The sequence below is a fragment of the Microcaecilia unicolor genome, chromosome 5, assembly GCF_901765095.1.
Source record: "Microcaecilia unicolor chromosome 5, aMicUni1.1, whole genome shotgun sequence".
Lineage (NCBI taxonomy): Eukaryota > Metazoa > Chordata > Amphibia > Gymnophiona > Siphonopidae > Microcaecilia > Microcaecilia unicolor.
In genome coordinates this window covers 224500429-224528373 of record NC_044035.1, presented here as the reverse complement: position 1 = coordinate 224528373, position 27945 = coordinate 224500429, and the positions used below count along the sequence as shown (strand labels likewise).

The window sequence follows — 27945 nt, the reverse complement described above, 5'->3', positions numbered from 1 at the left end:
CTCCATTCATTTTCTATGGAGGTCTTTCAGCCAGTTCAGCAGCACTTCCTGTTAGTGGTTGTTGAAATGGGACAGTCAGACTCTGCTACACCCTGGTTTCAACGCTTTTTGTTTATCTGTATAAAACTTTTGGAAACTAAGGTCTCCTTTTGCCAAACGGTGGTAAAAGGGGTCCTGTGGGGGTGTCCGTGCCAAATTTCCACATGCCAAGCCTGCACTTTTGTAAAAAGGCCCCTAAGAGTTTTGAGTCTCCTCTATGAATGTTAAACTGATAGCTATCTGATTTAAAATGAGTAGAGAGATGTGGTAGCCGTGTTAGTCCACTTCTAAAGGCAAGTTGATAGAAATAGAATAAAATAAGATACCATTTTTATTGGACTAACAATACATTTTTTGTTTAGCTTTTGAAGGTAGCCCTTCATCAGATCAGAAATAAGCAAATTTTGATAAGTAAGGAAAAATTCATTCTTACCTGATAATTTTCTTTCCATTAGTCTCAACAGATCAATCCAGAGACTTGTGGGTTGTGTCCCTCTACCTGCAGGTGGAGATAGAGAGAACCTCCAAGGTTTGCTATATGTGGACCTGTGCAGCCAACTGGACCTCAGTATGAACGATGCCAAAGCAATGGAATGGAAACAATAGAAAACTCTCCCGACATTGTCAGAATAATTGCCCAACATACTTCCACCACTTCTATATTATTTTTTTTTTTAATCAAACAAAGGAACATTCAGAATGGAATCCGAAAAAAAAAACACAAAAAAAACTAACCAACCGCAACAAAACCGCAGACAGTAAAAACCCGGGGGGGGACGGGGGAGGGGGGGGGGCCTCTGGATTGATCTATTGGGACTAATGGAAAGAAAATTATCAGGTAAGAATTTTCCTTCCATGGCATCCCACAGATCAATCCAGAGACTTTTGGGATGTACCCAAGCATTCCTCAAGTACGGCAGGACACCTCCAACCTGGCAGAAATCACCGACGAGCCAAACACCGCATCTTGACAAGCTGCCACATCCACCTGATAATGACGAGTGAATATATGGACCGAAGCCCATGTAGTTGCCCTGCAGATATCTTCCAGAGAAACCAAACGGGACTCTGTATAGGAGGAAGCTTGAGCTCACATAGAATGAGCACAAACTTGCAAAGGGGCTTGCTTGCCCAATGCCATGTATGACAAAGAGAAGGCCTCCCGCAACCAACGGGCTATGGTGTCCTTGGATGCCATATGACCCTTCTTACTGCCTCCAAAAAGGACGAAGAGATAGAAAGACAAAATTAATTAGTCACCTCCAAATACCTGAGAAGAGCCCATCTAACGTCAAGGCAGCGAAGAGCCTGGAATTGCTCAGGGTAATCTTTCCGGCAGAAGGCCGGCAAATGCAGGGACTGCCCCAAGTGGAAACAAGAAACCACCTTGGGCAAAAACGAAGGAACTGTCCTAATCAATACCCCCGCCTCCGTACAACGCAGGAAGGGGTCTCTGCAAGAAACGGCCTGCAACTCTGAAATTCTCCGAGCGGAAGTAATGGCTTAATCGTATTCCTTGATAAGGGTTCGAAAGGAGGACGCTGAAGTGATTTGAGAACTAGAGTAAGGTTCCAGGATGGCAGAACTGACACGTGAGGAGGGCGCAAACGATTTACATCCCTGAAGAAACTAAGCACATCTGGGTGGGAGGCAATGGACACCCCCTGAAGCCGGCCTCTAAAACATTCGAGAGCTGCCACCTGCACCTTAAGAGAACTCAACGAGAGTGATTTTTATACAGCCTCCTGAAGAAACGCGAGGATAACCGATACTGAAGCCGAAGCCGCTGACAATCCCGAAATCGCCACACTCTAGCATAAGCTATCGAGGTGGATCTTTTCCGAGCCTACAGCATCATAACGATAACTGCGTCCGGATACCTTTTTCTTCTCAAACTAACCCTTTCAAGGGCCAGGCCGTAAGACCAAAGGGGGAAGGATCCTCCATCATGACTGGCCCCTGCAGCAGGAGACCGTCCTGCGCCAGCAGCAGAACAGGACGATCGAACAGAAGCCTGATCACATCTGCGTACCAGGGTTGTCTGGGGCAATCTGGGACCACTAGGATCACTCGACCGGGATGACTGGCAATGCGACTCAGTAACCTGCCCACCATTGGCCACGGAGAAAAGGCATAGAGCAGGCCCCTGGGCCAAGGTTGAAGAAGGGCATTGATGCCTTCTAAGCCCAGCTCTCATCCCCTGCTGACATGGGGAACCTTCGTATTGAATGCGGTGGCCATTAACTCCATCTCTGGCATCCTCCAACGGGCAGTTATCTAATCTGAAGGGCAGAAGGAAGCATGTCCACTCCCCCAGCTCCAACTGGTGGCGACTGAGAAAGTGCGCTTGCACATTCTGTGACTCCGCTATATGAGCCACTGTCAAAAAAAGAGAGATGAGTCTCTGCCCAACGGCAGATCAGAACCACCTCGGGTGCTAGGGGTGCACTGATGGTTTACGTAGGCGACCGCAGTCGTATTGTCTGAAAGAACTCGAACTGGGCAACTGCGGAGAAGAGACAGAAACTCCCGAAGGGCCAGACAAATCGCCCGTAACGCCAAGCGGTTGATGGGCCATGACATCTCCATCGAAGTCCAAACGCCCTGGGTTGTCTGCTGCAGGCAATGAGCCAGACAGTGACGCATCCATGGTCACTATCTTCCAGTCCGGGGTTGCCAGAGGAATGCCCGACACCAGATTCTTTTGAATGAACCACCAGTGCATGACTGTGTGAAGACAGGCCGAACATGGCACCCGAACCTCGTATTCCTCAGAGAGCAGAGACCAACGGCTCAGAAGGTGCCACTGGAGGGGGCACGTGAGCTCTTGCCCACTTTACCACGTCCAAGGTGGAGGCCACGGTAATTAGAACTTGTACACAGTCCCAAGGCCTCGGGTTCGGAGTTTGAAACAGCGCTCAAAACAGAGCCTGTAACCGCTGTGCTCGAGCGAAAGGAAGAGAAACTATCCCTGTTCGGGTATCAAAGCACACCCCCAAGTATTCCAGTGTTTGGGAAGGCGTTAGGCTGCACTTCGGGAAGTTGATCACCCAACCAAGCGACTGAAACAACCCGACCACTTTGTCGGTTGCCCGCCGACTCTCCTCAAAAGAAGACGCCCACACAAGCCAGTCGTCTAAATAGGGATGGACCTGAATCCCTTCCTTCCCGAGATAGGCACCACTACTACCAGGACCTTGGAAAAGGTCTGAGACGCTGTGGCTAGGCCGAAGGGCATTGCTTTGAATTGAAAATGATGACCAAGCACTGCAAAGCAAAGAAAGCGCCTGTGGGGAGGCCAGATTGGAATGTGTAAATAGGCCTCTTTGAGATAGAGAGAGGTCAAAAACTCACCTGGCTGTACCATGCAGAAAAGCCAAACCCGTAAGGATCTGTTGATGCACTTGAGGTCTAAGACGGGTCACCAAGAACTGCCCTTTTTTTGGCATAACAAAATTAATGGAGAATCGACTGCACCCTCTTTCTGCTGGGGTAGAGGCTGGACGGCATGCAGCCATTGTAAGTTGAGGAGGGTGTGTCGAATGGCAATGCTTGGCCTCAATTGCCGTCTTTTATGCACATTCAATGATCTAAAAATATTGAAATTAATATTCACTTTGTTAAAAAGTAAGAATCAGTGGGTTTCCATGTTCTAATAGATAGCAACTCAAATCAATACAAAGTACCTAAAAACATCATACTGTTCTGTGACAATCACATATATCCTGATGATATCATTAAAAAGAACTCCACAGTGGCCATGAAAAAAACTGATTACAACTCACAGGCATTGTGAGATTTTATTTATTTATTTTGTATTTTTTAGGTGGTTGTATGTCTACTTTTAGGGGTTCACTTTGCTTTTTACCCCTATTAGGTAGGTGATATTTAGTATGTACGGTCATTCAGTTATTTTAGTGTTGTATATCTCCACCTATCTGTCCTATGCAGTTCTGTTTGATATACATTTAGTGTTGATATTTTTTTGTTGATATCATGTCTTGTATTAAAATTATTTTATTGCATGCATATTTAATCTGAATGTTTTTAACTGATATTGATTTGATATTATATTTTATTGTATTATGTTTTTAAATTTGATCTGTTTTTATTTTATATGATGTGATAGTGTTTTTAGATATGTTTTATTATCAAATATACAATGTGATGTTTATGTTTTATTCATTATGTATTTTTATTTTGTAGTTTTTTTACCCCTGACGCAGCCTGAGGGCGAAACGTGGCCACGTCGGGTAACTTGTAATAAACCACTTCTTCTGTTACCCTCCTGTTCTATTTGTTTGTCTTTTTTGATCTGCTTTTTTTCTTTTGATTTGGTGAAAAATAGAACAAGATAACTCCGTCTTCCAGGAACAGCTACTCTATTATTAACTTTTCCAGTAAATACTAATCAACTCATTACCACAGCCAATCAGTGTTAACCATTAAATTAGAATATATCCAATAAATGAGATAATGTCAGATTACCTATGTATGACCGGTTATGTTAATGAACATATATAAGTGATTGTACTTCCTACTTCAATTGAGTGAGACAGTCACAGCCAGTACCTTTGTGCAAGCAAAGAAACCAATCAATTGGAATAAATCTTATTGCTTTCTCATAAGTAATCTTGAGTCTTTTATGTCTGTAAATTGGCTATACCTGGTGATTTGGGGTGAGGGCGAAAAAGACCCTAAATAAAACATTAGAGACTCAGACCCAGAGAACACCTATGTGTAGCTGTGGTACTGTATTCCCATAAGCAATTGATTGTGCATATATATCTTCCAATGTAGTATATGTCATCCAGTGTAAAAAATGTGAAGAAGGATGCTATATTGGAGAAACAAGCCAGATGCTGAAGAGATTTAATTTACATAGACATCATATGAAAAATGCCAGTGCCAACCAGGATATTACCTCTGTGGGACAGCACTTTATAATACCAGAACACTGTACTAATGATTTTATGGTGAGAATACTTAAGGGAAACTTTAAACTAATACAGGAATGCAACACCTTTGAAGTCAAAATGATTAAATATTTTGACACCCACCAGACAGGACTTAACAAAGATCTGGATTTTCTAGCCCTCTGATCTCCTTTGGAAGCCAAATAGGACCCTAAAAAGTGGAGTGGGTTAATAAGTTTTAAGGGACTGGATGCATTTCTTACTTTTTTTTTGAACACACACACAGCTTGGGATGCCTTGATTATATATCTTTTTCTGGGTGAACATTATTCTGATTTTAGATTTTAAATATCACCAAGATAGACAACTGCTATTTAAAGAGCGGGATACTTGAAGGCAAACATGCTTATTCAGGACACAAAAAAAAAAAAAAAAAAACTACTAGAGTATTCCCCATAGCCATATTCTTGTTTAATAATAGAGGAAGGAAGAAGTACATAAAAGCTTGACTATATTCAAAGTGTCTCAGTTTATTCAAAACTTCCTACCCCTGCCCTATGGAAAACCGTCAGGGCAGTTTACAATCTAAAAATACAGAGAAAAACCGAGAGGGAGGACATGGATAAAAAGAACAGGGAGAGGGGGAGAACTACAATATTTGTGATACATACATTTAAAAGATGTGATTGTTCATGATCAAGTGCTTCCTTCTACAAATACATATACTCCTAATGTAGATCAGACACCTTTTAATGAGATAATTAACACTTGCCCAAATCCAGAAATCAGTTCATCCAGGAATATAAACATTTCAGGATCTTATGAGATTCATTTCATACCTTTTTCTCAGATCCACATGGGGCATACTTCCATACTGAATATATATACTTTTGGATACCTCTATTAAAGAAAGGGTTTACACAACCCAAATAGGTAGCACTTCCAGACCACAACCCTTGTTGGATCTAGGTGTAAGACATGTAGGAGGATAGTAGAGAGAAAGATGGTTGGTTAATAATAGTTTGTTGAAAGAATGGATTTTGATAGCCTATAAAGTGGTATTAAATGAGTACACTGAAAACAGTGTTCAACTCAGTTATCGCAACAAAAGTGGTATAGGATGCCCACAACCAGTTACTAGGTTTTTTTCTTTTTGTTTTTTATTTAAATTATTTATTACTAAGGTAACAGACCAGCAGAAACATGAGGAGTTGAGTAGAAAATGAAGGGTCCAAATTTAGAACTTCCAACTACTGCATAAAGCTACAGGAAGAATGGCTTAGCCTAGAGAGCCTGAATAAAGAAGATAGACTTAAAAATTGCCAGACTAAAAACAATTATAAAAGAGGTATCAGAACAGACAGACTACGAACATTTTGTCTCAGGCAGACTGATCTATAACTAAGATCAAAGATAACAAAAGGTGTAATGTTGAAGTGATCCTTCCAAATTAGGAAAACGTTTAGGACCTTTCTGAAGAGTTTGTATGCTTGCAACTCAGATTAAGAGGGAAAACAGATTCTTATCTAAAGAGAATAGTGATGCCGAACCCTAACCTTAGAGCAGAGTGATCCTCTGGATGAATCAATAAGAGCTACAGAGATTGACGCAGCTAGATGACATGCTCTATACAGATGACAGAAACAATGATATTGAAGATAAATTGGATAACAAAAATAGTAAGGTTGAAGATGTCTATGCCAATGGCATTACTGAGGCAGACTTTCATCTTCCATTTGGATATTCTCACGAGTCATTTTGATGGATTTGACTAGGCTTTGTAACTTACACTAAAATAAAAACTACTATTTTAAAAGTAGGGTATGTAACATTTGCTGACTTATCCTAATGTCAGTACATATTATGAATGAATCCTTAATTTTTAACCTCAACTTATGACTCAAAATCGCTTATCTACTTATATGCGAGAATCAAAATACACAAACGTATATGGTAAATATTTTAATGGATGGTGTCATAGTGCACATTTTGTAAGGAATCTAGTCCCTTCACTTCACTAAAAGTTTAAAGTAAACAATCTTCATGTCCGATATAAGATGCCTCTTTGAAGCCTTTTTTTCCTTCCAGCACAGTGCAGTATGATTTCTTACTTATAGCACTTTTCGTAGAGTAAATTGATTTGGTCATTTTTGGTAAGTGGAAATTTTTGGAGCTAGTTTTCTAGCGAATTAGCATTTCCACACCCCACTAGTTTCTAAGTTTTAGTGGTTTCGACGTTTGAAAAGTACATACACATGTACACTAATTAATCTAGAAAATCTGCATGTACTAAGCAGTTGTAAATGTAACCATACTAACGCCTTGTAATAATTTTTAAAAAATGGGAATATATACATACTTTCATTTTAAAAACTGGCCAGTAGCAGCAGAGGGAAAAATATGTGCATACTATTTTCACATATGCTCAATTATAAAATTACCTTAAAAAGAGGGGAAATGTTCAAACTGCCCATATTGCTGCAAAATTTGTGGTCTTTTTTTCCAGTTGTGGAAATGAATATAAAAATATCATTTCAATAAAATACATATTATGAATAGCAAAAAAAATATTTTTGAAAACTTTGACTACATCTCCTATTAATGAATGCTAATTTTGTGAATACCCACTTTATGCTGAACATTCATATCTATGTTCCATTGAACACAGTGGCAACTGGCTCGTGCCACCTGAGACCATCCTAACTGAAAGCAATTGAATCTATGGACTTGTACATTCAATTTTTCTGAAGACAAACAGGACTCAAGGAATAGATTTGTAGATGCATGAAAAAGGAGAAACAGTAAACTCTGTTCATTTTACATGTATCAGTTGGTGATTCCGACACAGGTTTAGAGGCCTTCTGCGATGAGTCCCACACATATATCTGGCATTAACTGCAATAAACCGAACTCCAAGTCACAAGCTGGTTGCCACCTGGGTTTTACTCAAGTGAATCTACATATACGAAGTCTGTCATTTGGTACCAAGTTATTGAAGTCCCTGCAGGTTTGATCACTCCATTTCAAGAGCAGTGGAGGTGCAAGGTCACATGATTTAGATTATTAGATTTCAAAGCTGCTGTCCAAAAGGGCAGCAGTGTTCCAGTGCATTCTAGAAGTGTTGCATTTTAGGCTGGGGGAAGGGAAGAAAGCAGCTGCCCCTACTGCAGTAACCGTTATCAGCTAAGGAGCATCACTGACATCTGATACCTCCTACCATTCTTCAGGCCACCAAGGGTACTTGTGTTGCTTAAGTATGCCACCAGGAGTAATTATCTGATGGTTAAGTTGATCCAAAATATATAAAATGATGGAAACAGCAAGTGCAGCCCCTACCTGTTGTATAGTTTCCGATATAAATCCGCATTTACAGAGCTTGTATTCAACAGCATGAAGTCTGAAGCAGCAGAGGCAGACACTCCTTGACTCGTATAGTATGTGTTTCTGTAATAAACATCCACAAAGCAACAGGGATGAGGGTGCTAGAGTATTTTTCAACTAGTAGTCATTATTCCTTCACAAAACACAGTATGCTTTAACACAGAATACAAAGAAAGTCTGTTAAACTGCTATAGTTTTAATAGTTCAGCTGACGTATTTAAACGATGTTTGAAATCTTTATGCTGTTTTTTGAAGCCATGTATCTACAGAATTAATATACAGTTGTGTACTGTGTTTCAAAATGTTAAAACCATAAATAAATATTAAAAAAAAAAAAAACTGCTATAGTTTTTATTATTTGGGATTCCATCTTTATACACAGTATACAACATTTCCTCTATTCAGTGTAGCTCAATCATCACACAGTCACCCCCAAAATTGAGAAAATTCCTTGTATGTGTCCAGGGAGGGTTATTTCCATTGGACTTAGCACCACCAATAATTTGGCAGTCTGAATATGGTCACTAACTAAATAACTACTGACTCAGTCCTAACTCTGCTCTGACCAGATAGTGCACGGCGGTCAGAGTCTATATTCAGCAGCACTGTCCAGTTAGTGTCACTGAATATCCACTCCTGGCCCACTTTGTGCAGTTAAAGTGGGTAAGATCTACCCCACAATATTTATAAAAGCTAAGTTTAAAATGTTCCATGGAACAGAGCTACTAGTACATGCTGTCATATGGGAGGCCCAGGCTTATTTCCCTGATCAGCTTGCCTCGGGACTGGGTATCTTAAGATGGAGATACTGCCCAGATACAAGACACCCCAAATCACTGCACAATAGCAACACTTAATGCCTAGTTTAGGGAACCACAATCTGTACCTATCAGCCACAGGACTGTCTCTACAGCAAGACACCGAACATAGGAGCAGTGGAGACCCTCCAGGTAACTGCAAATAAAAACTCATGGTATACTGAGGCAGGATCCAACTGAGGTGGAAACCCAAGAGGAGTGCAAGAAAGCCATTTTCATGCCTTTCCTCTCCTCTTCCCCCCCCCCCCCCCCCCAAAAAAAAAAAAACAAAAGTGGAAGCAGGACTCTGGGAAGGGATGGTGGAAAGAAACAATCTTCACTTACGTGTTGTATCCAATGGCACTACATGTTTGCTTCCCATAGGCATCGTTCCAGTTGTCCTGGCACACAGGCAACCAGTCTGTGTTCTCCGAGGAGTACGCCTGCAGCGTGAAATTAGGTCCATAGAGTCGCACTGCAATGAACAGAGTAACTTACAAAGCTGCTCGTAAAGAGTGTACTGATCCTAAACTTCAGCAGATGGTTGGGGTGGAGGAAGGGAGCATTTGAGTGACTTAATTTTTGCAAGGGGGTGGGGAACAGCAGGAAGCAGATCACTAAGATCATGGAGGGCAGAAAGGCATGATTGCTGGGATCATCCCTGAAGGGGATATTTATAAATGACCTAGAAATGGGAGTAACTAGTGAGGTACCAAATTTGCTGATGACACAAAGTTATACAAAGTTGTTAAATTGCAGGAGGATTGTGAAAAATTACAAGAGGAGCTTACGAGACTGGGAGACTGGGCGTCTAAATGGCAGATGACGTTTAATGTGAGCAAGTGCAAAGTGATGCATGTGGGAAAGAGGAACCCGAATTATAGCTACGTCATGCAAGGTTCCACATTAGGAGTCACGGACCAAGAAAGGGATCTAGGTGTCATCGTTGATGATACGTTGAAACCGTCTGCTCAGTGTGCTGCTGCGGCTAAGAAAGCAAATAGAATGTTAGGTATTAGGAAAGGAATGGAAAACAAAAATGAGGATGTTATAATGCCTTTGTATCGCTCCATGGTGCGACCACACCTCGACTATTGTGTTCAATTCTGGTCGCCGCATCTCAAAAAAGATATAGTGGAATTAGAAAAGGTACAGAGAAGGGTGACGAAAATGATAAAGGGGATGGGATGAATTCCCTACGAGGAAAGGCTAAAGCGGCTAGGGCTCTTCAGCTTGGAGAAAAGACGACTGAGGGGAGATATGATAGAGGTCTATAAAATAATGAGTGGAGTTGAACGGGTAGATGTGAAGCGTCTGTTCACGCTTTCCAAAAATATTAGGACTAGGGGGCATGCGATGAAGCTACAATGTAATGAATTTAAAACGAATCTGAGAAAATTTTTCTTCACTCAACGTGCAACTAAACTCTGGAATTCATTGCCAGAGAATGTGGTTAGCTTAGCGGAGTTTAAAAAAAGGTTTGGACGGCTTCCTGAAGGAAAAGTCCATAGACCGTTATTAAATGGACGGGGAGAATCCACTATTTCTGGGATAAGCAGTATAAAATGTTTTGTACTTTTTGGGATCTTGCCAGGTATTTGTGATCTGGATTGGCCACTGTTGGAAACAGGATGCTGGGCTTGATAGACCTTTGGTCTTTCCCAGTATGGCAATACTTGTGTACTTGTGGGGAGAAAAGTTATATGTACTTTTCCAATCTTCTCCCAATCAACAGCCTAGCAGGATAACCACTATTCAAAAGCTCCCGTGTATAAGCTGGCAGACCCAGCAGGAGGGAAAGATGCTGGTTAAGGACATGGGTGCTGCAAATTACACATAATGGGTGCAGATCTTTATGAAATGCATGTGTGACAGTTCATTTGGCTTTCTGCGTTGTACTGCCTTTAGGGGCTATACTATTCTGCACTTAGTGAGACTATCATACATGCAGCACATGCTCCATATGCTTCAGGAATGTGAACCATGCAGTCCCTAAGTTCTGTACTATACTATAGACTACAGGGACTTTGGAAAAAAAATCTCTCTGCTTGTTACAATTCATTTATATTATTTATTAGCCAAAATATAGCCTCTATTCTTCAGGGCATTTGGCTCAACTTCTGGAATGCATTTGTCCAGCATTCACTCCATCTGCCCTCAGTGCCTAAGCCATAAACCTGAAAAATCAGCAATTCTGGGAGTGCTGCTGACTAGCCCTGAAATCAGGGCAGGCAGTGCGCCACAGAATATCACCACTGGAAGGCTTCTGCTGGTGGAGCTTGGGGACCCCCGCCAATCCAGGTATGTGGGATTGCAGCGGGGAAGCGGGGCAAAATGGACCCCTTTACTTTGGGCTCAGCTCCCCACAGTCAAAGTTTGGATATACCACTGAGACCCAGTGAATCATGTGCACATATTTGAGAACCCCCATGGAATGTTCAAGTAGACCTGAGCATGATCTGGGCGTTCAAAAAGGAATCTCCAAGAGACACAAAAGAAGAAGCAAATTTGCAGAAAACAGATGCTGTATTTAGGGCTGCCAAACTGCTAATATTCAGAAAAACTGGCCAGTTTTCTGAAAGAGGTCGATAACTAGCAGAACAGAAAACTGGCCAGTGTATTTGCTAGCTTCCTGCTTATTACCAAACTCTAAAATTTGTGCTCCACTTTCCCTGTGCCATACTGTCTATCCCTTGCACATCCTACCCCTCCTCTGGGTCAGCAGCATGAGCAACACTTAAGCCAGTGGTTTCCAAACTGTGCGCCGCAGCACCCCAGTACACCACAAGTGAACGCTCAGGGGTGCCTTTGGCATGTTTCCCACACTTCTCCAGCTTGGGAAAAAGAACACCCTCCGTATCCTCAACCCCACCCCCGGAGCAGGGGCGTATCTGTGTGGGGCCACAGGGGCCTGGGCCCCCGCAGATTTCGCCCTGGACCCCCCTACCGCCGTCAACCCTCCCCTGCCTACCGCCGTCACCTACCCCCGCTGAGGTCTGGTTCCTCCGGTCCGGTGCCTTTAAAAATATTACTTCAGCTGGCGGGGGGCCCCCAACCCCCGCCAGCCCAGCCAAGGTCTTGTTTTAAGAAGTTTTTCCATCCTTGTGCTATTGAAAACTGCCTGCCTGCTTCCCTTCCAGTTTCGGACTGAGTCTGACGTCACAGCACGTTTTACATGCAGGACGTCAATGTGCTGCGACGTCAGACTCAGTCCGAAACTGGAAGGGAAGCAGGCAGGCAGTTTTCAATAGCACAAGGATGGAAAAACTTCTTAAAACAAGACCTCGGCTGGGCTGGCGGGGGTTGGGGCCCCCCGCCAGCTGGAGTAATATTTTTAAAGGCACCGGACCGGAGGAAGCGGACCACAGCGGGCGTAGGTGACGGCGATAGGCGGGGGGAGGGTTGACGGCGGTGGGGGGGGCGGCGGCCGGGGGGGCTATAATGTGCCCCCTTCACTCTAGCCCCTGCCCCCCCTACCGCCGAACCTCAGATACGCCCCTGCCCCGGAGACCAGGATAGCATTGTGGAACCTAGTTGAAACCCATGCGAGTGCTTAGTCAGTGTCTGCTGGTCCCAACTCCATGTGACCTCAGAAACTCTGTCAGAGCGCAGGACTGAAGGAGGCCTACCATGCACTGCCATTTTCAATCAAACTGGCACAGAAAAAGGAAGATGGGGGGAGGGGGACATACTGGATACAAGAGGCAAGGTGAACAGGATGAGTATGGAGGAAGATGGAAAAGGGAGATCGGGGGACATACTGGGCAAGGAGGAAGGTGGGAAAGGGATATCAGGGTGACATCCTGGACAAGGAGGAAAGTGGGAGGGGAGATTGAGGACGCATCCTGGGCACAGAGGAAGGTGGAAAGGGGAGATTGGGGAATACACTACTACTACTACTCATTTTTGTAGCGCTACTAGACATATGCAGTGCTGTACACATTATGTGCACGTACTTTCTCTGTTCCTAGAGGGCTCACAATCTAAATTTTTGTACCTGGGGCAATGGAGGTTTAAGTGACTTGCCTAAGGAATCGAACCCAGGTCACCAGGACCAAAGCCCGCTACACTAATCATGAGACTACTCCTCTACTCGGTGCTGGATATGATGGAAGAGGAGGGGCTGGAGAGGAGGGAAGGTGGAAGGGAAAACCTGGGAGAGATGCTGAGCAAGAAATAATGGAAAAAAGGAGAGATGCCTGGAATCAATGGAAAGGAAAGAGAAAAGAGGGGAGATGTTAGAAATGGGTGGAGAAAAGAGAGGGCAGAGGCTGGATGGAAAGAGGGAAGTGAAGGAGGGCTTGCTTGGGAATGCTTGGATCAGTGGCTGAAGCATGTCGCCAATTTGCTTGCTGCACAAGCAGCATGGAGCTCGGGCCTCAGGCAGTGGACTTCTTCAGCTGGATGGGGCTTGGACATCCTCGCCAGCAAAGTTAAGACTCAATGCAGTTGTGGGGGGGGGGGGGGGGGGGGGAAGAGACCTGAGAGGAAATGCGGTGCCTAGGGGTGCTGTGACCCAAAAAAGTTTGGGAACCACTGACTTAAGCCCTGCCTTTTTTGTGCTTTTTAATGTTGTACATTTACTGTAAACTGCTGCAATATTTGTTATCCAGATAATATAGCAAATTTGAATAAACTATAAACAATTGCAAATCCAGCCCTATGACAACAGATTACAAGAGACCAAATGCTATTCCTGCTGCTGATCAGGGGAAGGGGCAAGATGTGCAATGAGGAGGCTAAGTGGATTGGTTTGGTCCCTTTGCTAGCCCCTGAGGAGAAAGCTGAGCATACTTCACTCATACTCCCCAACCTCATTCAAACTTTAATCCATTCTCTCTCCAGTGTTACCCACATAATTAACCCCAGACCATTGCCTCCAGTTTTCCCCAATATTCATGCCAAGTGTCATTTATTCTCTTAGACTGAGTGATGCTGTAATGAGGGATATTTTCCCAGTGTTTCCCCCAAAGTCTCACTTATCCTCTCGTACATCCCAAGCCTCACTCATCCTGCTGCCCTGGGAGGGTGGGAGGATGAATTGTAGCTGCATGTCAGCCCTCTTGAGTCTGCTCAGCTTTCTCCTCAGGGGCTAGCAAAGGGACCAAACCAACCCACTTAGCCTCCTCATTGCACATCTTGCCCCTGGGTGAGAAAGAATGAAACTTGGTAAGGATGTATAAGGCTGGGATGTGGAAGGGCACTAATGGAGTCAAACTGGGTCTAGTATGTGGGAAGCACTGGAGAAAGGATGAATGTGGCTGGAGAAGCACTTGGCAAAGAATAAATGAAGCTCAGGAGAACTATGAGTGAGATGACAGAACAATGGGGTAAGGAAGATAAGAGAAACTAAGAAGGGAAAACAAGACAGATGAATATGGGGATGGAATGAAAAAGGGAAGATGGAAGGACTGAAGTTCACTGGAAGCAGGGATCTCCAAAAGGCCACACTGAACATTTCAATCCAGAGAGCATGGTCTCTTTCGAAAAGTTGCTGAATAGAAATCAAAGAGGAAAAGGGACTAGGAAAGAGATGAGAGGTGAGCAAGTGAATGGAGGAAGGAAAAACATAAGAGCAGTGGCGTAGTCAGACCTATCTTTTTGGGTGGGCCCAGACTTAGGATGGGTGGCCCTTCCAAACCCCTCCTTGTGCTGCATCTCTATCTCCTCTGACCCCAGATCTAGCATTAGCCACTCCCCACCCATGGCCTGGCAATCCCCCGGACTACCTCAGCATCTTCGCTGGCGCAGCAGCAATGCACTTTCGTTGCCTGCACTGGCCTCACAGGTGTCCCTCTGCCGCATCCAGAAAAAGGATGTGACATCAGCGAGGGTGGGATGCAGCAACATTGAAGATACTGAGGTAGATCAGAGAGGGAGGGGGAGGTAACAGGCCACAGAAGGGGAATACCAGATCCAGGAGTGGAAAAGAGCAGAGTGAGGTGGCTGCCACTGAGCTTTCTTGGTGGGTCTGAGCCAAGACTGGATGGGCCTATGCCCACCCATAGCTACTCACTGCATAAGGGACAAGGTAGTAAGGTAGAGGAGAAAGGCAAGAAGTATGATAGGAGACGGCTTGAAAAGAGATAAAGGGTAGAGGGAGAGGTGAGGGATTTGTGACTGGTGCAGTATGAGTGTTGGAGAAGGGCAAATGCTAGAGGAGTAGGGATGTGTGTGAGAAAACCACAGGGCAGGATAATCTGCCTGGGCCCACAAAAAGGCAGCAGGACAGCTGCAGGCTGATTAGATAACATGCTCAAGTAAGAGGACTGCTAGGGAGTCTAGGAGGAGGAAAGTTGCTGAATATTAGTTAGCTTGTAATGCTCTACTGTGGGGTTTCTGAATTGGTGATGGGGGAGGTATTGCATTATCTGGTGGCACAGAATTACAAACTCTACCAAAGTCAACAGAACAGGTTATACAGTCCTAGTTTTCTTCTTTTTAATATATAGAGTTATAGTTCTGTCCCATCTTAGTCAGAACTACAAATCACTGAATCCAGTGCATCAAAACCAGAAGTTTAGGGAAGTACTGTATTTGAAGGATGTGGGGTGATGGTCTAGGGACACAATCTACACTTCAATGGGGGCTTAAGAGTATAAAACTTTACACCTCCCCCTTCTTCAATATGGCCTAAAGGGACTGAAACCTATACAGATGTCACCGAAGTCACTGACTGTAGGCAGGGCAGAGCAGAAGGCTGGCTTTACTCTGAAGAGTTGGCAACCCTAGTACATAAGTATTGCCACACTGGGACAGACCAAAGGTATATCAAGCCCAGTATCCTGTTTCCAACAGTGGCCAATCCAGGTCACAAATACCTGACAAGATCCCAGAAAAGCTCAATACATTTTATGATGCTTATCCCAGAAATAAGCAGTGGATTTTTCCAAGACAATTTAATAATGGTCTATGGACTTTTCCTTTAGGAAGCCATCCAGACCCTTTTTAAACCCCGCTAAGCTAACCGCCTTTACCACATTCTCTGGCAACGAATTCCAAAGTTTAATTACACGTTGAGTGAAGAAAAATTTTCTCAGATTAGTTTTAAATTTATTACATTGTAGCTTCATCGCATGCCCCCTAGTCCTAATATTTTTGGAAAGAGTAAACAAACGAGGCCAGCAAACTAGCAGAGAGCTTATAATTCATTATCCAGCATCCTAACTGTGCAAATCCCATTTGCTTCTAGGGAGATTCGTGCAGGACAAATAAGATGTATCTCCTGGATCAGCTCCCAGAGGTGAGAGAAAATGACCTTCTTCCTTAGCAGAGGTATAAAAGGGAGCAGCAGTTTAACTTCAATCAAGGAGAGTGGAGGGAAAATGATGTTTGAATATTTAAAAGGGAATGTAAGTTCATCATGACAAGGACAAAGTCAAACATGCTGTGACTGAAGGTTTTATAAGTTTAAGTTGATTTATTTTTAGAATTATGCTTTTTGTTATGGGTGGGTATGGGGTTTTAGTTTAACATGACTACACACTTTGTAATGTACACATTGTAAGTTGTTGTACACCGCTTGGAATAGTTAGTAAAGACAGGACAGGCAAGTTTTATAAAGTAAGAAATGAAATGAAATATTCATTATGCTCCAGAAGAAATGGAAGAAGGGTACATTCAATGCTTAGGGGTGTTGGTAATTTTATAAACTGGTGTTTCTGTTGCTCCTATTCACTGGCTTCCTGTGAAGTGCAGGATGTACATAAACTTTCCATCTAAATAGTTCATTTGGGAGTTAAAGTGGAAATGTGGTTGAACTTCATATTGAGTGTATCAATTTGTCTCAGTTTGCAGACATTGCAGAATACAGCAGCTTAATATTTAGATCCTCAAGATTTGAAGTGCTATGCCACTGATTTGTAAGCTACATTGGTTGCCAGTGGTGATCCATTCAATTTTTAAGTTGTAGTGTGCATTTCCTGTCTGTGCCTCAGAGACAGGAGTAGCCTTCTGGAGGTCTTCCGGGGGGGGGGGGGGGGGGGGTGGACCCTCGAGTAAACAGCTATGTTTGGTGTGGCTCCACAGTACATGGCAACTTTTATTATCATGCACAGGAAAAAACTATGTAAGCAATTCAAGACACTGTCGCTTCAATTTCCCTCTGAATTTTCTTGTTTATTTTCATACCCAGCAGCAAAATGGTGGAATAGCCTACCTTTGAATGTACGTTTCAAAACTAATTATATGCGCTTCCAAAAATTGTTAAAAACTTGACTGTTTCACAAATTTGTAGAATTATGAATAAGGCTTAATGTTAAAGTGTTAATATGATCTAGGGTTTGCCCTACTCTTGGTATGCAAGCAGCTCTGAACTAATTTTTGGCATGTTAAATGTATTATAATGTATGGTCATTAATTTTGTTTGTTGTTTTTTCATTAAGTGGAACATAAGCTCATTGAAATAAAGAACTGTTGACTAGCAGGGTTATGTGCTGCTTCAAAGAGGAATGGTCCTCCTTTGCAGGTGGTGCTGTTCCTCCCGTTGTTCAGTTTACATTCTAATTGAACATCTAAAGAATCTCAAGTTATTCAGGACAATGCCCCCTAACTACATTGTTACATACAGCATACGTGATGGGATCATGCCTTCGTGGCATGCAGTCGTGAGTGAAATTAAACTCTGGAATTCATAGCCAGAGAATGTGGTAAAAGCAGTTAGTGGGGTTAAAAAAAAAAAAGTTTGGATAGCTTCCTAAAAGAAAAGTCCATAAGCCATTATTAAGATGGAATTGGGGGAAATCCACTGCTTATTTCTAAAACGTATTGTACTGTTTTGGGATCTTGGCAGGTACTTGTAACCTAGATTGGCCACCGTTGGAAACAGGAGCTGGGCTTGATGGACCTTCAGCCTGTCCCATTGTGACAACGTTTTATGTTCTAACATTTTCATATAAAAAGTAGAAACAGCAGCTTTCCCCTTTGGAATTTTTCTCTCAAAACCAGGGTGGCCCTAGGAGGATGTGGAGGGATGTGAAGCCATGTAAAGATGCAAATGAGGCCTCGCAATGCATTTAAGTCAATAAGGACTGAAAGTAGGAAAGAAAAGCCGGCCTATGTGCAGGAAAAACACATAGCCCTACTAATACACATAGCCCTACTAATTGGTAGGGCTAGTCCTGCCGAACACAAATGGTCTTTACCTTCTACAACAGTACAGAGGAACATTTTAAATGACTGATCCAATCTGTATCTAAAATTGCATTATTTTCACAAGATTTTCCTGTGATTCTGACATCGATTAATTCTGAAAGATCTCACCAGAGAATTTTGCTGATAAATATGGTGGCAAATGTTCTCACAAAAAGCCTACGGGGTTGATATTCAACGTGATTTAACCAGCCAGAAACACTTCTGGCTGGTTAATCAGAGTTAGCACCCAACTCTAAACCAACTATTTTGGGGGCATTCTGGGGGAGAAGTCAGAACTTGCCCAGTTAACTACAGCTATTCAGAACTTACCCAGCCAGGTTATCATCATAAATAGGACCGCATAAAAATTGGTTTTATCTTTATATAGTAACCCATAGCCGGTTAAATGCTGAATATTGCACATAACCACAGCTAGCTCCACAAACCAGGAAATTCAACGTCAGTGCCCAGACACGGCCTGGCATTGAATTTCAGTGTTGGTGGTAGTCAGCAATACATTGATCACCGCCGGCTGAATTTTGGGCCCTATATTAATAAATGTCAGTCAGCTTCTTCACAGGGTATGAAGTTTAATGCTTGATGAAAGTGCTGTCCTACTTACTGCACTGGTTCTCATCCTCCCCATTAGGGCACTGAGGAATCCCATCGCACCACTGAGACGCTTTGATGCTCGAACCCGAAGAAGAGCATATCATCAGGTTGCTGTTTGTAACTGAGAAAAAGAAGACAAGGCTCAGTGTACTGTATCATGAGACAGATGGTTCCCCAGCAGCCTGCGATTATGTTTCCACGTCACCTAGGTCTGGTGAGCCACTACTAGTTTTTACCTACAACATGTACGGCAGTATAGTTCTGCTAAGGAAATCCAACAAGTCAAAAACTAGAAAGCACTAAAATATAAATACATATACAACCATCCTTACACCTAGGGATAATTATTCCGCTGGCAGTAGTCAGAAATTTTTTTTTTGGGCTACTAGCTGTGTTATACCTGGATATTCAGTGCCTGGCCAGGTCTGGGCACCAAATTTGAATATCCAGGTTAGTGTGGCCATCTATCCCTTATCCCTGGGGGAATAGCCTAATGGTTAATGCAGTGGACTAAACCTGTTGAACTTGGTTCAATTCCCAGCTCGGCTCCTTGTGATTCTGGGTACATCACTGAACGCGCCATTGCCCCAGACTGTGAACCCACTACAGACAGAGAAAATACCTGCATATAATAAATGTAAACCACTTCGGTTGTACCACAGAAAGGCAATATCAAATCCATGACCCTTTACTGGTTAAGGGCCATATTCAGACCTCAATCGCCTATATGAAACCGGATAAAGACAAGATTGAGTTTTATGCAGTTCGATTTATCTAGTTAACGTAAGACGACTGCATAAGTGCCGAATCTGCCCCAAACTGCCCACAAAAATAGCTGGCTACAGTTTTAATGGTTAGTGCCCCTAGTGTGATTTGCTGTCCTATAAAATATTGGAGTTCTTTCCTTTCTTTCTTTTAGCATTGTACACCCACACTGCTTCGACCTACTGAATGAAGTGGTTTATCAAGTGGTGGTAAACTGAACTATTCAGCAGCATTATCCGGTTAAGTGCCTCACACAAGCAATATAACCCAGCAGAAGCCTCTCCTGCCTGGTTAAATTGATTTGAATATCAACCCCTTACATTTCTACCACTGTTTTATCAGATCTCCATTTTCAAGATTTATTCAGGTAAATTTAACTTTTACCTGCCTATATCTGGCCCTTTAAAATATTTGGTCAGCTTGGCCGGTTTTGTACATGGGAGGCCAGTGGCCAGCAGGACAGAAAACCATCCCAATGTAAATGCAGACTTTCTGCTGACTGCCCAGCTCAGGGGGTTGCTCTCTCAGGAAAAAAACAGGTATATCCAGCATCTGCCTTCCAACCTCTATCCCCCATCACCAGTTCCTTCTTCACACTCCCAACCTCCCCCCTCCCACTCCAGCATTTTCCCTCTAAGTGCTCCACACTCCCACCCCCCAAGTCTGGCAACTTGCCTTCCAGAAAAAGTCTACATTGGAGGTGGAGTGGTACAGCTGAGCCTTCAGTGCAGACACAGGGTCAAGGCCCCCACACTTCCCTTCTATGTTATTGCAACTCCTACTGGTCAGGGAATAATGTAGCTGCCTCCATTCTATACAAAATTCCTCTCATGGATATTGTGATAGGGCAGGTAAGCAGGGATATAGCCAAAAGCAGGGCATCGCAGAACTACAACATCCATAATTCCCTAAGGGATGAGGAGAAAGGGGTGGGCCCAAAAACCTGGGAGGGATTCTCAACAAAAGCGGAAGGGAAGGCAGCCCAGGGACTAGGGAGTAGTGTTCCCCAGTTACCAGCAGGGGGAGGAATAGGCATGAGGATGCCCAGTTCCCATGGCTGCGTAATCAATACTGGATTCCTCCCAGCTGTGAAGGGAGGAGGGGAGATTTTCTGAATGCTCTGAAGCAGGGGGAGGGGAGAGAGGAAGGAAAATAGGAGGAAGCTGAGTTGCCCCAAACAGATGGATTACAAGGAGAAGGAGCAGGACATGACTGCTGAATTGCCAGTCCAAGGGGAGACAGCCAGCATGGACTGGGAAAATATTCAAGGTTAACCTCTCCAGCACAAGAGCACGTGGGAGGCCACAGATGTTTGTACTGTGAAGAGGGAGGTGTGCTGCCAGCCCTGATTGGGAAAAAGCTGGTTTAAGTGCTGGAGGAGGTATGATGTTCCTATTTCATATAATTTCTTCCTCTTCCTTTTGAGAGTTTTTTTTTTTTTTTTTTTGTGGAACTGAATTTTGCAAGACAGAACTGCACTCGGCTAAATGCTGAACTGAACTTTGCTAAATGCTGGGTGAAATTTTGCTAAAAGTAGAACTGAACTGTGCTGAATATAAACCCGAATAAATAAGGGAAAGCAGAAGTTTGCTACAAAGTGAAGGGGGCAGTGTGGATAATTAAGACTGTGTCCCAATAGTGAGAGGATTTTGTTTGTTTTGTTTGCGGATGGAGTTGGTATTAAATCTTTTTCGGTTCTGATCTGAGTCATGCTTCAAGAGTACTGCACAAGCGTGGAGGCAGAGGTCTAGATTGCTGCATACATTCCCCAGGAAAGGGAGGCGGTATTACAATATTATTTATGCATATTCTGAAAACCCAATTGGTCAATTGTCTCCTAGGCCAGATTTGGGAAACATTGGTATGCATCAGGGGATTGGCAATCCTTCACATGTGTGAGTCCAGTATACCATAAGAAATTGTGGCAGACATCAGAATGAAGCTCTATTCAGCTTCCACTGCTGGTAAGCCTCCAATCGCTTCTTCATATTTTATTATAGCAGTGGTCGTACTAAAATTATAAATGAGTGTGACTATTAAGACACAGGCTATGGGGATCAGAATGTCCACTGTTGCCATGCTATGAATGAGAGAGGTACTGGAGAACTTTTGTGGCATAGGAACTAAAGGCTTGGAGGACCACAAGAGAAGTGTGTGTTTGAAGATAGATTTTAGCAGGGATGACTTGGGCTTCACAAGACAAGTGTGTGTTTGAAGATAGATTTTAGCAGGGATGACTTGGGCTTCACAAGACAAGATTATAGTATGGGCTGACCATTTTCCACAGGCACGATTACATCAGGAAGATGGCCACTCCAATGGTTCCCCTCTAGCTCCATACCAGATTATTGGGGAGGGGGAAAGGGGGAAGAAGTTTCTATTTGTCAGGTATGCAAAGGCCTCTTTTAGGAGATGTAGCAGGTTGGATTGCCACCTAGCTGAAAAACACTGCTAACCCCTGGTGTAGACAGATACAATTTTCTCTGTTATACTGCAGGTCACTAGTCAGTAAATTGAAGTATGTTTATAGACCAACAGCTACCAGAAAATAACTTTCCTACCCCACTCCCAATCACAAATGATTAAAAAGGCCAAAAATCTTACCAAAGTACCAAATGAGCACAGCTGCAACAATGATAGCAGCAAGTATTACCACGATCGACACCACAATGCAAACAATCTTCCTGGTCTCTGTAATTCAAGGGCCAAGCAAAGGTTTTGTTGTTAATCATGTTAGTTGGTGGAATGGAAAACAACTGGCCTAGTGCTAAAGCTCATAAAAGGTATGGGGGCTATCTGAGGAGGAAGTGAGCAAGAGGAAGGGTCTAGAGCTAGATCTAGGACAGGCACTAAGAGGAAGGGCCATTCTCACGTGTTGCCTATTGACACAGAAATGGCACGTGAAATTGGAATGGACATAAGAGCACAAAACAATTGCTCTACTCCCTTTTCAGCTTCTGCTCTTCCTCACATTCAGTCTGCAGTGTCTACTCCACCTTTTCTGCCTCCACTGTAGGTAGATAAGTAAAGCTGGAGCAGACAGTGCAGTGCAGAAACAGAGTGGTTGATAACCAGCCAGTATTTGGCCATTCTGACCAGTTTTCAAACAGGGAGGACAGTATCACAGATGGCCACTGCAAGTTCTGATTTTCTGTTGGCAGCAGAAGAGGCAGCTGTAGCCCCAGCAAGTCGATCCAAGCAACATCCCAACTTGGTCTCAGCCACCACTAGCAGATCACTCTAGGACTTGCGACAGTTGTGAAAAGAGAGAAAGGAAGCATGGGGTCTTCAGTCCGTATGCATGCCGATGACTCTGCTGCATCCCACCCCCTTCAACAGAGGACCTCTTTCTTCTGTGGGGGCAGGATGCCACAGGGCTGCCAGCTTGTGCATGGGCTGAAAGTTACGTGCTTCCTTTCTGTCTGATCACAACCCCAGAAGGTCCCAGAGTGAACAATAGCAACAGACCATGCAGAAGGAAACTGCTGGAGAGGAAAGGGGACTGAAGGAAGATCATGTAGATATGGTGGAGCCATGGGGGAAAATAAGGACCCAGAGGGAGATACTGGACAACTAGGGAAGGGGAGGGGAATAGGGACACAGAGGCAGTAGGAGGAAAGGTAAATAGAGAAGGGAAGCTGTACACAAGGAGAGGAATAGGAAGAAAGAGGAGACACTGGACACAATGTGGGGGAGAGATGAAATGCTGGACACAGGCAATAGGGAGAAAGGGGAGATGCTGAATGAGAACACTGGACATGAGAGAGAGAGAGACTCTTTGGAAAACAGTGGAAAGCCATGACAATCTTTAGAGGAATCACAGGGAAGGTATGAGAGGATGGGGAGAAATGTAGAAAGTAGACTTTAGTGGGGTATATTAAGAGAGATGAAAAAGAGGCCTGGGGGGGTGAATACTAGGAAGGATGACTAGAGCTAAAATGACGGGAAGTGGCACTAACAGGAGGCTGGGGAGATGTTCAATGATCTAAAGGAGCCCAAGTAAAGAAGAGAGTCAGGCCTTGGGGTGAACCCTAGGAAGAATAAGTGAGACTTTGGGGACTACTGGAGGGGAGTATAAGTGAGGGTTGGGAGAAGTATGAGTAAGTACTAAAGGAGGGAGATAAGAGATATTGAGAAAGGGAAACAGGTGAAGTGGGAAGGGAATGAAAGAGAAAGATGGGGAACAGTTCACCACAAACAGGGGTCCCTAAACCATTGACAAAACAAGCACAAAAATTTCATATCTCAGAGACAGCCTTAGTCCCCCTCAAAGAGTTTGTTGAATGGTAGGCAAGAAGAGAAGTTAGCAGTCTGACCCTCAATGACAATACCATAAAGATTACTGTAGGAAGGTTGAGCTCCTGCTCCTCTTCCCCAGGGCGGGGTAATCAGGGATAGTTTTTTTATTTTTAAACAAAAACACTAGACCAGCCTTTGTAGAGAAAATGGACACAACTTGGTGCCCTCTATTTGTGCTGCTACAGCTGGGAGCATGCAATATTCCAAGCTGCAGCAAGACAAAGACAAAAAAATAAATTAATGTAGGATTCATCAAATATATTGCATTTTCAGTCTATGCTAATTTAGTTTCATGCATAGTCATTGTGGATATTCTGACAACCTGATTGGCTGTGGGGTTCCCAGTATAGGTTGGAGAACTCTGTTTTAAAAATATTAGTCAAATCCCACAGTTGTTTCACAAAGATTTAAGTGACCTATTGTAATAAAATCTGAAGCACCAGAGACTGCCTCTAACATGTACAAATATACATGCTCCTTGCTGTCTTACTGGAAACAATGAGGTCCATATTCAAAAGCACTCATGCTATCAAGTATCAGGTGCAGGCCATGTTAACGGCTTTGATGTGAAAATCATCTACTAGTAACTAGATACATTTTTGCAATACAGATGCCCAAACATCCATGTAACTTAAGGAGGGGCCAGGGGCATATCAAGGGTGGAGCTGCAATTTATGCAGATTTAAAAACTTATCCATTTAAGTCTGAATGCAGAAATTGCAATCACACCTGTAAAGTTATAACTGTCTGGCTTATACAGATAAAGGGTATGATACATACCTGTAGCAGTTGTTCTCCGAGGACAGCAGGCTGATTGTTCTCACGACTGGGTGACGTCCGCGGCAGCCCCCACCAACCGGAAATAAGCTTCGCGGGACGGTCGACACGCAGGGCACGCCCACCGCGCATGCGCGGCCGTCTTCCCGCCCGTGCGCGACCGCTCCCGCCAGTTGAATGACTAGCAAAAAATATGAAATACACAACTCCAAAGGGGAGGAGGGAGGGAAGGTGAGAACAATCAGCCTGCTGTCCTCGGAGAACAACTGCTACAGGTATGTATCATACCCTTTCTCCGAGGACAAGCAGGCTGCTTGTTCTCACGACTGGGGTATCCCTAGCTCTCAGGCTCACTCAAAACAAGAACCCAGGTCAATTGAACCTCGCAACGGCGAGGAAACAACAGAAATTGACCTACGAAGAACAACTAACTGAGAGTGCAGCCTGACCAGAATAAATTCGGGTCCTGGAGGGTGGAGTTGGATTTACACCCCAAACAGATTCTGCAGCACCGACTGCCCGAACCGACTGTCGCGTCGGGTATCCTGCTGGAGGCAGTAATGTGATGTGAATGTGTGGACAGATGACCACGTCGCAGCCTTGCAAATCTCTTCAATAGTGGCTGACTTCAAGTGGGCCACTGACGCTGCCATGGCTCTAACACTATGAGCCGTGACATGACCCTCAAGAGTCAGCCCAGCCTGGGCGTAAGTGAAGGAAATGCAATCTGCTAGCCAATTGGAGATGGTGCGTTTCCCGACAGCGACCCCTAGCCTGTTAGGGTCGAAAGAAACAAACAATTGGGCGGACTGTCTGTTGGGCTGTGTCCGCTCCAAGTAGAAGGCCAATGCTCTCTTGCAGTCCAATGTGTGCAACTGACGTTCAGCAGGGCGGGTATGCGGCCTGGGGAAGAATGTTGGCAAGACAATTGACTGGTTAAGATGGAACTCCGACACCACCTTCGGCAGGAACTTTGGGTGGGTGCGGAGCACTACTCTGTTGTGATGAAATTTGGTATATGGAGCATGAGCTACTAGGGCTTGAAGCTCACTGACCCTACGAGCTGAAGTAACTGCCACCAAGAAAATGACCTTCCAGGTCAAGTACTTCAGATGGCAGGTATTCAGTGGCTCAAAAGGAGGTTTCATCAGCTGGGTGAGGACGACGTTGAGATCCCATGACACAACAGGAGGCTTGATAGGGGGCTTTGACAAAAGCAAGCCTCTCATGAATCGAACGACTAAAGGCTCTCCAGAGATGGCTTTTCCTTCCACACGATAATGGTAAGCACTAATCGCACTAAGGTGATTCCTTACTGAGTTGGTCTTGAGGCCAGACTCTGATAAGTGCAGAAGGTATTCAAGCAGGTTCTGTGCAGGGCAAGAACGAGGTTCTAGGGCCATGCTCTCACACCACACGACAAACCTCCTCCACTTGAAAAAGTAACTCTTTTTAGTGGAATCCTTCCTAGAGGCAAGCAAGACCCGGGAGACACCCTCAGACAGACCCAACGCAGTGAAGTCTACGCCCTCAACATCCAGGCCGTGAGAGCCAGAGACTGGAGGTTGGGGTGCAGCAACGCTCCGTCGTTCTGCGAAATGAGAGTCGGAAAACACTCCAATCTCCACGGCTCTTCGGAGGACAACTCCAGAAGAAGAGGGAACCAGATCTGGCGGGGCCAAAAGGGCGCGATCAGAATCATGGTGCCGCGGTCTTGCTTGAGCTTCAGTAAGGTCTTCCCCACCAAAGGTATGGGAGGATAAGCATACAGGAGGCCGGTCCCCCAATGGAGGAGAAAGGCATCCGACGCTAGCCTGCCGTGTGCCTGAAGTCTGGAACAGAACAGAGGCAGCTTGTGGTTGGTCTGAGAGGCGAAAAGGTCCACCGAGGGGGTGCCCCACGCTCGGAAGATCTTGCGTACCACTCTGGCCTGGAGCGACCACTCGTGCGGTTGCATGACTCTGCTCAGTCTGTCGGCCAGACTGTTGTTTACGCCTGCCAGGTACGTGGCTTGGAGGAGCATGCCGAACCGACACGCCCAACGCCACATCCCGACGGCCTCCTGGCACAGGGGGCGAGATCCGGTGCCCCCCTGCTTGTTGACGTAATACATTGCAACCTGATTGTCTGTCCGAATTTGGATAATTTGACAGGACAGCCGATCTCTGAAAGCCTTCAGTGCGTTCCAGATCGCTCGGAGCTCCAGGAGGTTGATCTGCAGATCCTTTTCCTGGAGGGACCACAGACCCTGAGTGTGGAGCCCATCGACATGGGCTCCCCACCCCAGGCGAGATGCATCCGTCGTCAGCACTTTCGTGGGCTGCGGAATTTGGAATGGACGTCCCAGGGTCAAATTGGTCCGGATGGTCCACCAGAGCAGTGAAGTGCGGCAACTGGTGGAGAGGCGGATGACATCTTCTAGATTCCCGGTGGCTTGAAACCACTGGGAAGCTAGGGTCCATTGAGCAGATCTCATGTGAAGACGAGCCATGGGAGTCACATGAACTGTGGAGGCCATATGACCCAGAAGTCTCAACATCTGCCGAGCTGTGACCTGCTGAGACGCTCTGGTCTGCGAAGCCAGGGCCAAGAGATTGGTAGCCCTCGCTTCGGGAAGGTAGGCCTGAGCCGTCTGGGTATTCAGCAGCGCTCCTATGAATTCCAGAGACTGAGTAGGCTGGAGATGGGACTTTGGGTAATTTATCACAAACCCCAGCAGCTCCAGAAGTTGAATAGTGCACTGCATGGACCGGAGGGCTCCTGCCTCCGAGGTGCTCTTGACCAGCCAATCGTCGAGATATGGGAACACGTGCACTCCCAGCTTGCGTAGATACGCCGCCACCACCACGAGGCACTTTGTAAACACTCGTGGGGCAGAGGCGAGCCCAAAGGGCAGCACACAATACTGAAAGTGCCGTGCGCCCAGGCGGAATCTGAGATACTGTCTGTGAGCTGGCAGTATCGGGATGTGAGTGTATGCGTCCTTTAAATCCAGGGAACATAGCCAATCGTTTTTCTGAATCATTGGCAGAAGGGTGCCCAAGGAAAGCATCCTGAACTTTTCTTTGACCAGGAATTTGTTCAGGCCTCTCAGGTCTAGGATGGGACGCATCCCCCCTGTTTTCTTTTCCACAAGGAAGTACCTGGAATAGAATCCCTGCCCTTCCTGCCCGGGTGGTACGGGCTCGACCGCATTGGCGCTGAGAAGGGCGGAGAGTTCCTCTGCA

The 27945-nt window shown here is 44.7% G+C and overlaps 1 protein-coding gene across 1 annotated transcript in view; it reads right to left on the bottom strand.

Moving 5' to 3' along the window:
• The window catches only part of TMPRSS2 (transmembrane serine protease 2), a 180440-nt gene that overhangs the window by 62524 nt on the left and 89971 nt on the right, over positions 1 to 27945 (bottom strand). The window contains exons 4-7 of the mRNA XM_030203820.1: positions 22247 to 22333; positions 18888 to 18998; positions 9479 to 9608; positions 8292 to 8399 (exon numbers count right to left, since the gene is read on the bottom strand). Of these exons, the coding sequence (XP_030059680.1) occupies positions 8292 to 8399; positions 9479 to 9608; positions 18888 to 18998; positions 22247 to 22333 (436 nt within the window). The remainder of the gene's footprint in view (positions 1 to 8291; positions 8400 to 9478; positions 9609 to 18887; positions 18999 to 22246; positions 22334 to 27945) is intronic.